This window comes from Nipponia nippon, unplaced genomic scaffold (genome assembly GCF_047370975.1).
Source record: "Nipponia nippon isolate SJK-2023a ecotype South Korea unplaced genomic scaffold, ASM4737097v1 scaffold_8, whole genome shotgun sequence".
Classification (NCBI taxonomy): Eukaryota; Metazoa; Chordata; class Aves; order Pelecaniformes; family Threskiornithidae; genus Nipponia; species Nipponia nippon.
This window is the reverse complement of record NW_028262402.1, coordinates 588,732-602,104: the sequence shown is the minus strand read 5'-3', so window position 1 is coordinate 602,104 and position 13,373 is coordinate 588,732. Positions and strand designations below refer to the sequence as shown.

Here is a 13,373-nt window from a genome sequence, read left to right as displayed (position 1 = left end):
AATTATTGGTACCACTCAGAGTTAATAGTTATGCTTCTAACTCAAATACATCAGTACTGGCCATCAGGTATCTGTCTCACTTACATACTATAAAAACAGCTGCAGTGATTCAGGACAAGAGTTTATCTAACCTGTTATTTTGTCTTTAATAGGGTCCACAAGCAGATGCCTAGGGGAAAAAAGGCTAAGCATATGATTCTTTTTTCTTTTCCACAATATCTTTACTGAGATGAAGAAACAATAAATTTCATAGATGTGAAATTGCATGTTGTCTCGCAAAATATAACAAAAATTACAGCAGTCACTGTTAATGAGAGAGCTAATAGTTTTCTGTAAAAAGCAATGATGAAGAAATACTTTGCAGGAATACTTTTAAGAGCTTTAATTTTGCTTTCCTTTTTCTTTGTCCCGTCCTTAACCCTCAAAAAGTCTGTTTGTAAAACTACTGTCCTCAAATATTTGTTACTTTAAGAAGCCTCTTGCTGAGTTTTACTTTTCAGGAACTTAGGTATGATCTAGTTAAAATATCCAGAATAATAAGACAAAATTAGTATCACAAGTCAGTGGGGACATTGCAAGCCAGTGCAGTATTTACTTCCAAGCCTTTTTTCACTCTTTGGAAACAGGGGCGGGGGTTGACCCCTAAGTTATAGACCAGTGCTAACTAAGGAACTGTTAGGGTCTCAAATGGTTGTGTTTTGAGCAGTGCTGTTACCACATTATTATGAAGACACACCTCAGATATAATTTCAAAAAAGTTGCAAACATATGAATAGCTTCAAGAACTTTTATCCTAACTCTATCCAACAAAATCTGTAGGCTGAAAACCAGGTGTAATGGGGGGAAAACATGCAACAGTCACTGGATGTAAACCTGCTGATGAATTCACATACTTAGCAAGGACCTTTTTGTTTGTTTTCAAAAAGAACCATGCAATTTTTCCTCTCATATGTTAAAAATCAGAATATTTCTAGATGTGAATTCCCAAGCGGTTTTGGGAGCAACTTCGGTATAGTGACATGCAGTGGTCTACAGGAACAGTTTTAGCAGAAGCTGAAAGAGGAGCCTCCCGCATCAAGCAACAAAGACAGCACTTTGTAGTTTTGAGTGCTCTAACCAGCAGCAGCAGCCTCTGAGGTGGTGAAGGTGCAACTTTTTTGTTTCTTCTCCATGGAAGCATACTGGCAAGGGCTACACATCTGCTTTTATACTCTCTGATTGCTTTGGTATCACAAATATTCTTATTGTGTTTTCTATTTCCTCAAGTATCTCAAAACCTCAGAGAATTTGACACTAGCCCTGACTTTTCCCTCTTACATGCATAAACATAAATATGAGATACTTTCAGATCATAGTCTGTAACCTAGCCTATGTTTACTGTGTGATCTCAACTTCTGTGGAACAGTGTCTTCTACAACTGGCTTAATCTCCCTCTGTGGCTAAATTTAAGTTTCATTATTTGCCCTGAAGTAATGAAACAAGAGGAAATACTGAAACAGATGTGTGTATGAGGGTTAACAGCATGATAGCTAAGCCACTGAGAATGGTGGCAAGGCAGGGAGAAATTATTTTTCTTGTATACCACAAATATTAGCTACAAAGAAGATGAAAAGGAAAAACTTACTTTGACAAATACTGCCCTGAAGTGATATTTCTTTCATCTGTGTCCATGCAATTCATTGTACTTGGAATAAGAGCTAGTTCAGGTTGAATCATGGTGGCTGCTGCTACAGCTCTTGCTACCAGCTCCATTGCATCCTGTACATAATGCTCAAAGACTGACTGTGTTGTCTTGCCATGAGCAATGAGACCGAGTGGCAAACCTTCTGTCCTCAGTTCTTCCACATTCTGTGAATCCCCAATAATCCAGTGAAGTTCTGGAGGCATCACACCAAACTGGGTGGTTATTTCAAAAATCCTACGTGTTTTTTCCATGTCACATCCAAACATCACCATAGTAGACGTTGTGTCTTTGATGCTCTCTAGGTAAAACTGTAAGTAGTTCAGAAGGTCAGTGGTTGAAGTGAGGTTTGCTGTGATATTTATAATAGATCCCAGATGGAACTTGGAGCTCTGTTGTGTGAGGAAGAGAAAATCTGTGATGTTCCACTCCTCCTGGCATAGCATCAGGCTGAAATTATACCAGTTGTTCATTGCAAGGATTGAGAAAGTGACGTCAGCATCAGAACTCAGAGAGTTTTCTAAACTCATCTGCAGGTGAAGGGGATTCTGTAGTTCAAAACATGAAAGATAACTGATCAGAAATATGCTGGACTCAAAGTTAATGAGTTTGCTTAATTTTTATTCACTCATTTCGTTCAAAGTAATCACCTGTCAACCAAGAGAACTGTGTGAGAAACAGGGAAACTTATACCCACCCAGCTTAAATGGACTGTGATTCATGGGCTTCCTCAGCTAAAGTCTGAGTCAACTTTAGTAGTCACTAATGAGTCTGTTTCCAAGAATTTGTATTTCTTTCAATCCATTTGTACTTTGGATTTCTTGGCATTCTTAAGCAAAGATTTCCCTGCTCTCCTAACAGGTATATGAGAAGGTATGCCCTTACTGTTGAGGTTCAATCGTGGTGTTCATGTTCAAATTCAATGGATGCTGACAAGTTCTTTGGTAAACAAAGAAGAAGAAATATGAAAAATAAAGAAGAGCCCTCAGTTCTTTTTATTATCTCTTTTTTTTTTTTTGGTAGTTAGGGCCTTTTTTTACACAGACACATGAGTAACCTAATTAAACAGATGACAATCTACAATCAATGCATGTCATGTACTGCCAACAAAACACGAGAAGATTGATTCTTTGGTAAAGGACAAGTTACTGAATGCACAAGAGGCTAAGATATGCAGACTGTGATTTCTGAGATGGAAAAGATTCAATAAATAAGCATTCCATACTCATTTTTTCCACGCCATTGATGATATAACAGAACTTAACCCGTTAGGTTTCCCAACGCCATTGCCTGTGGGTTTATCTTTTCCAGAAAAGGAAGAAGGATGTGAGACTAATTCATCTGTTCTCTTAAGGTGAATATTTCTTCCTTTCTTATTATTTGATCTATAAATACTTCTCCCTTACTCTTATTCCTCCTCCTTCTTCCCTGGTCCCAACAATAAAGTTAAATTTTATCTACAGGCTTAGTAAGGAAGAAAAAAATTAAAGAATCCAGGCAATTTCTGGCATTTTGCTATGAAATAATTCTCTGCTCTACCAAAATGCTTCTATCAGGCCATCAGCTAGCACATTATATACTGTTCCAACTTTTGGTTTCAGCTGAGAATTTGACAGTCTTCAGTGCAGCTTTGCTAAAAAACTTACTTTACTTTACACTGGCATTTGATTCCAGCCATGAGACTGTTCAAAAAATGTGAACTATGATGCCTGTTTCAGTGCATCTTGTGGTTTGTGAGATCTTTTTTGTGACTTTATGTGAATGTTTACGTCAATGCTTATCCCACACAGGTACCTGAATTTTATCTATCCATTAAGTTACTAAACACTTAAGGCCTGTTCTTCATCCTCTTACATTTTCAGTAGTTAACATGTATTATATATAAGAGGGATCAAACCTTTACTGTGTTTAAAGTTGGTATAAAATGCTGTCATTTTGATTTTAATAGTATTTTACTGTTCTTTATAGGCTCCAGTTTGTATGGATCTTAGAAATGTCATTCTGAATTTGGAATAATATGATAACCACTCAATTTGCACTAGTTTTACTAAAATGGGCTCTCCAGTACAGATGTAAGGGGTGGAGTGAGAAAAAAAAAACTGAAGAGCTAAACACCATCTATAAGCAGCAAGCTTTCATTGTGTTAATTTGCAGTTACATTAACTCATCATCTGTTTTCCAGAGCAGATAATTTAAATTCAGAGCTTGATAAAGAGAATACTGTAATTGAAGATGCTCTCGGATCTTTTTGTTATCTCTTGGTTTTGGTACCTGTGGCCTTTTTTTACACAGGCACATGAATAAGCTAATTAAATAGATCACTGTCCACAATTGATGCACATCATGTACTGCCAGTAAGAGACAAGAGGATTGACTCTTTGGTAAAGGACAAGTTCCTGAATGCACAAGAAGCTAAGCTGTGCAGGCTCTGTGCGTTCCATGCCGGAAAACATTGCCTACTAATTAAAATACATTTCAGGAAAAAAAAGCATTGTGCATAATATCTGGGTTTGGGAAACTGATTTGAATAAATTACTCTGCAAACTGAATCACAACAAACTTTTTCTGAGGTTATGAGATGATTGGGTAAATTAACTCTAGTTTGTCTCTCACTGCAAATAGAAGGGAGTATAAAGGATTTTCCTTGTGTCCTCTCTGTCCAAGATCAAGTAAAAGTATGAAGACTTTTTACACAATGATCTGCCTCCAATCAGTGAAACTTTGCAAGCCTACTGGCTTAGTTGACTTAAGTGTTGGAGAAGAAATGAGTTATTCAGTATACACAGAACATTTTGCATATATAAATGATAGCACACAACCTGACCATACCTGTAGGAGGAAGAGTCTTCAGTATATTCATAAGCATAACTTCCCTAGCATAGTACTATAGCTATTACAGTATAGGTGCAGGAATAAAACAAATCTATTGGATGTAGAACAACAACCATGCACTGATGAGTGATAGAAGTTAGCAATAACAACTGTATCCATACCATTGAATAAAACAGCCCCAGGAACAAACTTGAGCATTTGTACTGCTTAGTTTGTCGCTGGTCTGGTTTTGGTGCACGCCAATTAGCGTTCTCATACCATGCATTTGCAGTTTGGGTCCTAGCACATTTTGGGGATCACTCCCAGTACGCAGTATGGATAAGACTGCATAAGAACTGGTTCTCCATCTTACCCAGCAGGTTTAGATCTTCAAAGACCTCTATGTTCTCATGCTAAACCCAGGGCGTATGCACAGTTTCACATATGCAAGACTGCTTCTGTTTATCTACAGCACAGTTCTTCTAGTATTAAACCACTTTGAACTGATAAAGCTAACACAAAAATTACACCTTAGTGTCACTGGACATTACACTGGGCCCAGAGCAAACACAGCACCAAACACATAGTCCAGAGAAAGCAAAACTTTGCCTCAGGGTCAGAAAACTGGACATAATTTTACTCAGCAGTGCAGGTGAAGGCAGTTTCCATGTGACTTGGTATTCTTAGGTGCAGGGCTGGGCTCTCCTATAGCAGTGCAGCTACAGGCTTAGTCCTCAGGAGCTCTAGCGTTGGGCCCTGTCTTATGTGCAATATACTTGGATGTGTCTATATGGTCTAACAGACTGTTCTTGTATTGAGATGCTGCTCCTTCACTGAACGGAGATGGATTTGGGATAACCTGGCTTAGACTGAGCCTGCATTTAAAAGTGCTTCTTGGTGTGAAACCATCTCTGCTTCAGCTGTCACTTTCAAAAGGCCACAGGTGCATCTACGTGAGCACTTATCACCACTGTGATTTATTAGTTGCTAAATTCCCTGTTAATGTGCTTGAAAGGTAAACATTCAGCCCTGAAAAAGCAGCAAACACAGCCTCTTTATTAAGTGTATTGGGACTGCAAACCCATCTTCAGAATTTTTCTGATACATAAAATTCAGTCACTCTCGTGTTTTGTCTTCTGCTTAACTTTCAGCTAATTCTCAGCCCACCATGCAAACACCGCTCCAGATGTTGGGGAGGAACAGCAATTAATGTTTGTTTTGTACTGGGACTGAGGGAAGGGGATACTTGATGGGCCACACTGTTTCACAGCTCAACCAAGAAGAACTCTCTCTGGCCTCATTCAGTGAGTGGTTAGTTGACTTCACTGGTTTTATAGGCAAAAGAAGATCCTTTTAGGAAAGGATATGGAGATGTTTGGAGACGTTTGGATTTAATACCTTCTTAATTTTATTTTGAAAGGTTTATTTGTCATTTGTAGGATGCAGTTGAACATATAGGCCCTGAAAAAAATTACACAGAAGTCACATGTCAGTATACAACCTTTGATACTATAGTGTTCTTAATGCTTTTACATATTTTTATTCATTTTTCTTTCTTCAAAATAAACAATTACTGCTTTTTAATGAGGAACTTTTGAAAATTGTTTATTCAGTCTTTCAGTACCAATCACTGAGACTGCATAATTTCATAGCAAAGGCTTTTGACAACTTAAATGATAGTTTAGATGTGTGTAACTTTGTACTTGTCATGGAACAGAAGATTTATGAAATAGTATCAGTACATTGAACTGTGCCCATCCATCCTTAATAAAGTTCTTGGGCAAACTCCTTCATTACCTCACTTTGGAAATTAGTAAAGTTTGACTATTTCAGTTAAACTGTCAATTAAAGCTCATATGGAAATTCAGTTGCTTTGTTTAAATTTGTCTTTAAGCTGTCATTAAAGATGATATGACTTGCATCAGTTTCTTCAAATTATACACAGAATTAAACCTTATTTGAATAATGTTAATTGTGATCTGTTTTTAATAATGTGTTTGCATTTACATAGTGTCACTAGCAAAAACATTTTCTGTGTCTGTGAGAGATTAATTTTTTATTGCACATCATTAGCTCTTGTTTTATAAAACAGCCATGATCAACTGACTTCAGTTTTTACTGGGTAAAGAACAGGGCTAGAATCCTTAATTTCTGACTAATCACCTTTGGATCACTTACCAACAGTCTTTCCACTGACTTTCAGTGGGCTTTGGACCAAGCCATTCATGGAATATTAAGCTTTACATGGTCTGATATGTTTCGCTCCCATACATCAGCAGAGACTGTAACTACTTATTCACTTTTTGTATCTCAACCAGAGCAGTTTTAGTTTCATTGCCTGAGACACTTCAGATAGCAGGTTCATTTAACAACTGATACATGATTTGCATTTCATTAATGCAACATTTTTCAAGTCTCCATTTCAGTAGCCTGTAGACCCATCCTTAGCCTTTGTAAATCTTGTGAGCACGAATGCCTGGAGCTGGACTGACTTATACCCTGAAGGATCTGGTCATTTATCTCTTCAACCAAATTTGTAATGCTAATTAGGCATGGTCACAGTGACATTTCATTTGACATTATGATAGCTTCATTAGCAGAGTTAAAAGCATATATGTGAATATTCTTTTGCTAACTGTGTAAAAGTAAACAATACACAGAGAATATTATTCACCTCTGACCCTTGGGGGCAAAGGCAGTGCTCAAATATATATTTACGATAAGAAACACGAAAGAGAAAACAGGCTATATAATTACATCAGAGAAAGCTCCACCAAAGGAAAAAAAAAAAAAGCCTTCTGGCTTACAGTGCAACTGTGGGGACTCACAGCTTTACAAACAGAGATAAATGGCAGCTGTGAGCAAGCTGATGCCATAGATTCAAAAACTGGGAAGCTCTTTCTTCCATGGTTGAAACTACAAAATTTAGGCTTAAAACCCAGTTCCCTAAAGGCTACAGGCACACCTATTTCTTCTTCCTTGCTGTGAAATGTTAGTTTATGTTTTTTAATATCTGCCTTACTGCTGAAACTGCAATGCTTCAAGAAGGATTTTGTGTTGGCAGCTGACAGACTGCGGGAAGGACTTTGGGTGGAGAGATTCTGCTGCCCTGCCCGACCAGCTGCTGAGCTGCCCACCATATTGTATCCCAATCGCTGGACGATCCACCTGGCAGCAACAGAGGGAAGGTGTGCTCCAGCACGTCCACCTCCAGGCTGCAGTGAGAAACCCGCTCTGTCCACTGTGGCCAAGAGGCCATGCACCTGCAGGTTCCACAGTGGACGGTGAAGCATCCAGGTTTTCTTTCCAAAATCCGTTCTGCAGCTTCTGCAGAGATGCAAGCGGTGTGCGGGGCAGGCATGCATCCCTCTGCTCCCCTGTGAAGAGCACTGGGAGCTGGGCCCTGGTGTTGTGCAGCTCCTGGGTTCTCTGCTGGTCCCATTTAAACTCCCACAGCCTTGTCATGGATGTCAATAAGTGTTAGATTTGGCTCCTAGGCCTTCATCCAGCAAAACGGTTAAGCATCTCTTTAAGCAGCAGCATCAGGATGATTAAAAATAGCAGTAGTACATTTCTTCTGCTACTTAGACTTTTGGTTATCTGGGGAAGAAAATCCCAGACTTGCTTTGGCCCAAAAAGAGGAGGATGACTTCATGAATTCCTCTTTTTCTTGTCTTGCGTGTCTGTCTCCACATACACACTTGTTTGACCAAAACCATAATTTGAAACAGGGCAGGTCCCTACACTAAAGGCTATTTTTTGCAGATGGCTTAAAGCTTCTGAGAGAGAAAACCTAGCTTAGACTGCCAGAGCTGTCCTGATTCCTGCACCAAAAGAAGCCTGGCATCCGTCCAGGCAATGCTTATAAGCAGATCCTAACAAGGCACTGATTGTTGATTTTAAAACCCACAAAACCAGAACAGTTAGATTAATTTAAGTCTTGACTTAGTTTGTCCTGAAAATGATTTCTCTTGTTAGACCAGACGGTCATGAATTGAGGTTGCTTAGCATCTCTAATGCCTACATACAAATACTCCAAACTACTCTGAATATGTGCAGCTGTACAAGGTCAAAGAGGCAATATAAAATATGAACTTTCAGCTGTTCTTGGAAAGCAAGACCAATTATTTATCTTCATAGCCACTTATAAATTATCATAAGTCATAATATTTCAAAAACCTCAAGGTGTTCTTTGCTCCAGGAGGAAAAAAAAAAAATCCAACATTTGAAGTTTGACAAAGAATATTTCATACAGATGCCAAGAGCCAAAATAGCTTTTCCTTCCCTAACATGTATCATTATATTTAAGAAAAGACAGATGATTGCTAATACAAATAGATCGGGGGAGTTGCATTAATTCTCCATGATAGGCTTCCCTCCATCATTAATAGGGCAATGCAAAACTCTAGAGAGCCACCTCTGCTCTCTGGTACACTTCAAATGGGAGAAAGAGGTGGCTGGGTCCATGGCTGTGACTCTTGCTCCCAGGTGCTACAGTACTGTAATCAATGTCTGCAAAGCCCTGGCAAATTTTTGGGTAAAAGATGTGAGGAGATACTGAGTGTGAATACCAGCCACAATGGACAATTTGTTACTGCATGGTATTATTTTCTAGCAGCTCAACACTGTTATGGAATAAGGTTGTCACAGGTGAGTGAGCACTTGCCAGCAAGAGCGAGGAGATCTTGGCTAGCTCTACCCCAGGCTTTATTTCTAATGCCATTTCCCATTAACACATTTTCTTACGGCTGGCCTCATCTAGACTGTCATGTTTGTGAGCAGGATTTCTCATTTGGCGTTCATGCTGTAGCTACCCCATTATGGGTCTTCCCACACTTGTAAAGGATGCAAAATACAGTGGCTGTTCCACAGAGGTGTCTCTATTCAGGGTTATTCTGAATGCAACTACAAGCTTGAATGGCTGGAAAATGCCATTGAGAAGAATTTAATTCTTCCCTTGAGGAGATGTGGCATTCAACTAAGTCAAAGGGGTGTTTGCGTGCTTCTCTGTTGAGAAGCACCTCACAAACATTGGTGCTTTTCACATCCTGGCTAGCAGTCAGAAGGGCTCTGTTTTAAAGTGACTCCCAAGCAGGCAGTCTGAGTTTTCCCATGCACGTTATTCAAGTGATGCACAGGAGAAGGGCTTTTTTCCCCCCAGTTTTTGGTTCCTGAGGGCAGGTAGCAATTCAACTTTTGATAGCAGAAGAGCCAAAACCATGGCAGCACCTGGGAGCAGACAGTGCCTGCACTTTGGGCTTGCTGAGATCTGCCTCCTTGGTTCTCACCGTCCTAATATCTGAGGTCTGATGTAGGAAGACCCTGCTGTAAAGAAATTCTGATAACACACCAGTGGTGCTGTTTTAACTTGAAGAAAATTATTTAAGTAGCTACCAGAGCACTCTGTGTGCGTGTCTGCTAATGGAAGAACTCTTACTAGTCTTTTAGAGTAATTACTAATGTCCCTAGATCAAGGATATAAATGTGATCAAGCTGCAGTAATAAAATGTTACTTGGATTATCAAGAAATTACAGTTCAAAGGCTGATGAAAAAACCAAACGGGGTTATATCAAGGATCCTCAGAAGTGCTATCACAAGATCACAGCAGAAGCCTTAACACTGCAAGCACAGGATGGCACCAGAAGTGCCAGGGCTAAAAATCACAACTCACTAATGGTCAGCTACTGGTCACTAGCAGATTGCAACCTTGGGAGCTGAGTAAAACTGGGTTTAGAGAGAGCAAAGAACAAGTATCTAATACGTAATATATACCAGGTACCACAAATGTGGATATAAGGTGAAACTGCAAACCCATGAGGAATGGGCAAGTAAATACAGCAGACATCCAGACAGCATTAACAAACACATAAAAGTGACCAAAAGCAAACCCAGAGGAGGAAGAAACTCCTGCCATCAACATAATACTCCTCCCTTTAGAGATCCTGGGACACAGATGACTTGCCGCTAACAACCCCCAACCCCTGAAAACACACATCCACTTGCTCTGTCTGCCTAAAGAAGATTTGTGATGCTGACCTTGGGATCCAGAGGTGCACAGAAGGGTGAGCCCAACACCTGAGAAAAGAGATACGGGAACTGCGTATACAACAATTTGAACTGTATCATTACTGAGAATGAGCTGTAGTACTTGCATAATTTGCCTATAAGTGTTAGCATCACTGGGACCAATAATACTACTTTGATTAGACTGCTAGGACTTTAATTACACTAACAATAAACTCTTGGCTTCACATATAGAATGGGTTTCTAAAGCTGATGTTAATTGCACGTGGTGTTTGCTCTGATGCCTTGGTCTTGAGGACTACTGTTAACACAGTGCAAGAGTTGACAGAGAATTTGGCAACCAAGCCTGTAATTACAACGCACGTTGCCAAGCATTGCTCTACACTGGGCTCCTTGGCATGTCATCCCTGCCAGGCTCCTCAGCATAAAGGCCTCTCGCAATGGCATTCCCATCCTTGCCCTGTTACAGCAGCTTCCACCTTCCCATCAGCAAGATGGACATGTTGCAGTATATCACTACAAAATGCTACTTTTTCACAAGCACAACAAACTATGAGTTCACTTTCTGTATGACCTAGCTTTTTAGGCATGCGCAAAATTCTGGCCAAACAAAAATAAATTAATTCTGGAAGAAAATGTAGAATATAAGGAGGAGTACAGAGAGATTGATTCATGATATGTAGGCAAAAGAAGTTTGATTCCATTTTACGAAAGCAGCTATTGTCCTTTCTGATATGCACCTGGTGTATCCACACAGCATTTAATCCAGTCAGGTTTTATCCACCATTAACACCTGGAGCAAGGAATAAAATCTGGAGCACCTTTTTCACTCACCAGTTCAATTCCAGCATGGCTTGAAAGAATCTTCAACTCTTCCTGAGCATTTGCATTCCCCATACCCTCAGTAGTTCTGCCCCTGTGTCTCATTATTTTTACGAATGACTATGTGCCTGCCAACAGGCTGTGCAACCCTATCTGGTGTTTGCAGCTCAGCAGAGTGAAACCAGGTCATTTGATCTCAGAGACAAATGAGGAAGGAGATGGCAATTCAACAAAGAAATCTTCCCCGTTCATCCTGAGCCAATGCTGTAAAACGACATTCAGGATGCAGCGTGCAGGGCTGTCCTGCTGCAGGCAGCACCTCCAGGCACAGGACAGCCCTGGCTGCCGTGGGACTCCCCACACTCCTTGCAGGGCACTGGGTGCTGCTCCTCGAGGACAATGACCAGTGACCAAATGAGCCTCTTTGTCTCTACAGGTCCCTGCCTGTCAGAGAAATACCCACGGGTTGTGCTGCATGCAGTTATGTATGGAGCAGTCACTGAAACGATACCTGCATGTGGCAAACTACAGTGGGAGTGAATTCTGACCCGTGACCCGTTCCTCAGAAAGCCACCATCAGCTCATAATCATGTCCTCTTCTGCTGGGCCTTGCTCCGAGCATGTTCCCCAGGATTAATTTTACCTACAGGTGCATTTTGCTCCATATTGATTTTTTGTATGAAAGAAAGCTGAGAATTAAGCTTGCAAAGACTGATCTCTTAACTCTATTAAATGAGGCCAGTGTAGATTAATTTAGTAGTTCATCTTTCTGAGGGTAGACATTTAAATCATGGCTCTAAGGTGAATTCTTGTGTGTACTTGCTTGGCTTAAAATCAGGAAAAGAATTTAAACATCTCCACTTGAGGTTTCTTATTTAATACACCAGCGATTTAATTAGAAAGACAGAAAATTAGAAAGAAGAGTTATAATTGGCTCTCAGGGCAGGGGGTAAGCAGGGGAAAAAAAATTAAAAAATCAAACATCTCTTTTAAAAACAAATATACTCTGTGTGCGGTGGGGCAGGGAGCTGACAGAGGGGACCAGCCACCGGGACGCGCCATCCTGAGTGGCCGTGAAACGCCACTTGCTGCCTGCCCAAAGTCTGTGATGCTGACCTGCTGACCAGGGTAGGAGGGTCTCATCCTGCATGGGCATCCTCACCTTGCTGGGCACCTTTCACTAATGGCACCACATGGTGAAGCTACTTGCCTCAGGAGGAGGCAGTTTGTTTGCACAAGAAATAGTTCAAGGATAAGTGTCACTCAACACCAGCAGTTGCTGCAGGAGGAAAAAATAAATAAATTGGGAGGTGTGATGTTTGTGAGCTCCTCGGCTGCAGATTTACTGTCGTTCAAGAGAAGACAAGAATCTGACTTTTGAAAATGCAGCAAAGCCTAGTGACTTATATTCGTTGTAAAATTTTTAATCACTGCTTCCTATTTTACTCCCCAATCCTGGATTAATTCATTGTCATTCAAAAACAAAACAAAACAACAACAAAAAAACCCCAAACCAAAAGACAACTTTACAATTTAGAAATTTTGTGGCAGTGTTTGCAAATTGCTTTTCTGAGCATGCAAAACACAAAATAAGGCATGATCCTGTAATCAGGAGGCACCTACCCCCCGCCCCCAAAGGCAGAAGCATTTGAGTTTCCAATAAAGCATATAGCAACTACCCACAAAAGCGTGTGACTACGCAGAGCCCGTTACCAAGGCACACAGGGAGAGGAGGAGGAGGAGGAGGAGGAAGAGGCCCTGGCTGGCTGTCGAATATAGAAACTAAGTGATCCAGTTTGAAATCCCTGCCTTGCCTTCTGCTCCCTTTGCAAGCAAACCTCTCTCTGTAAAATGGGGATAACCCCCCTCTGCAGTGCCCTGGGGGGTACAGATCACCACTGCAGCAGGGCCAGGCTTCTCGCTCCTTTGAGAAATGGCTCTCTGCCCATCTTAAGGCTTACAGCAAGATAAATATTTCACACCCTCTTACACAGGGAGCGATCAGACAGGAAAAAGGAAAAAAAAAAGAGAAAA

The 13,373-nt window shown here is 40.5% G+C and overlaps 1 protein-coding gene across 1 annotated transcript in view; it reads right to left on the bottom strand.

Annotated features, from left to right (window-relative positions):
- The window catches only part of GRIN3A (glutamate ionotropic receptor NMDA type subunit 3A), a 73,710-nt gene that overhangs the window by 41,942 nt on the left and 18,395 nt on the right, over positions 1-13,373 (bottom strand). Inside the window, exon 2 of the mRNA XM_009473205.2 lies at positions 1,625-2,229. Within this exon, the coding sequence (XP_009471480.2) occupies positions 1,625-2,229 (605 nt within the window). The remainder of the gene's footprint in view (positions 1-1,624; positions 2,230-13,373) is intronic.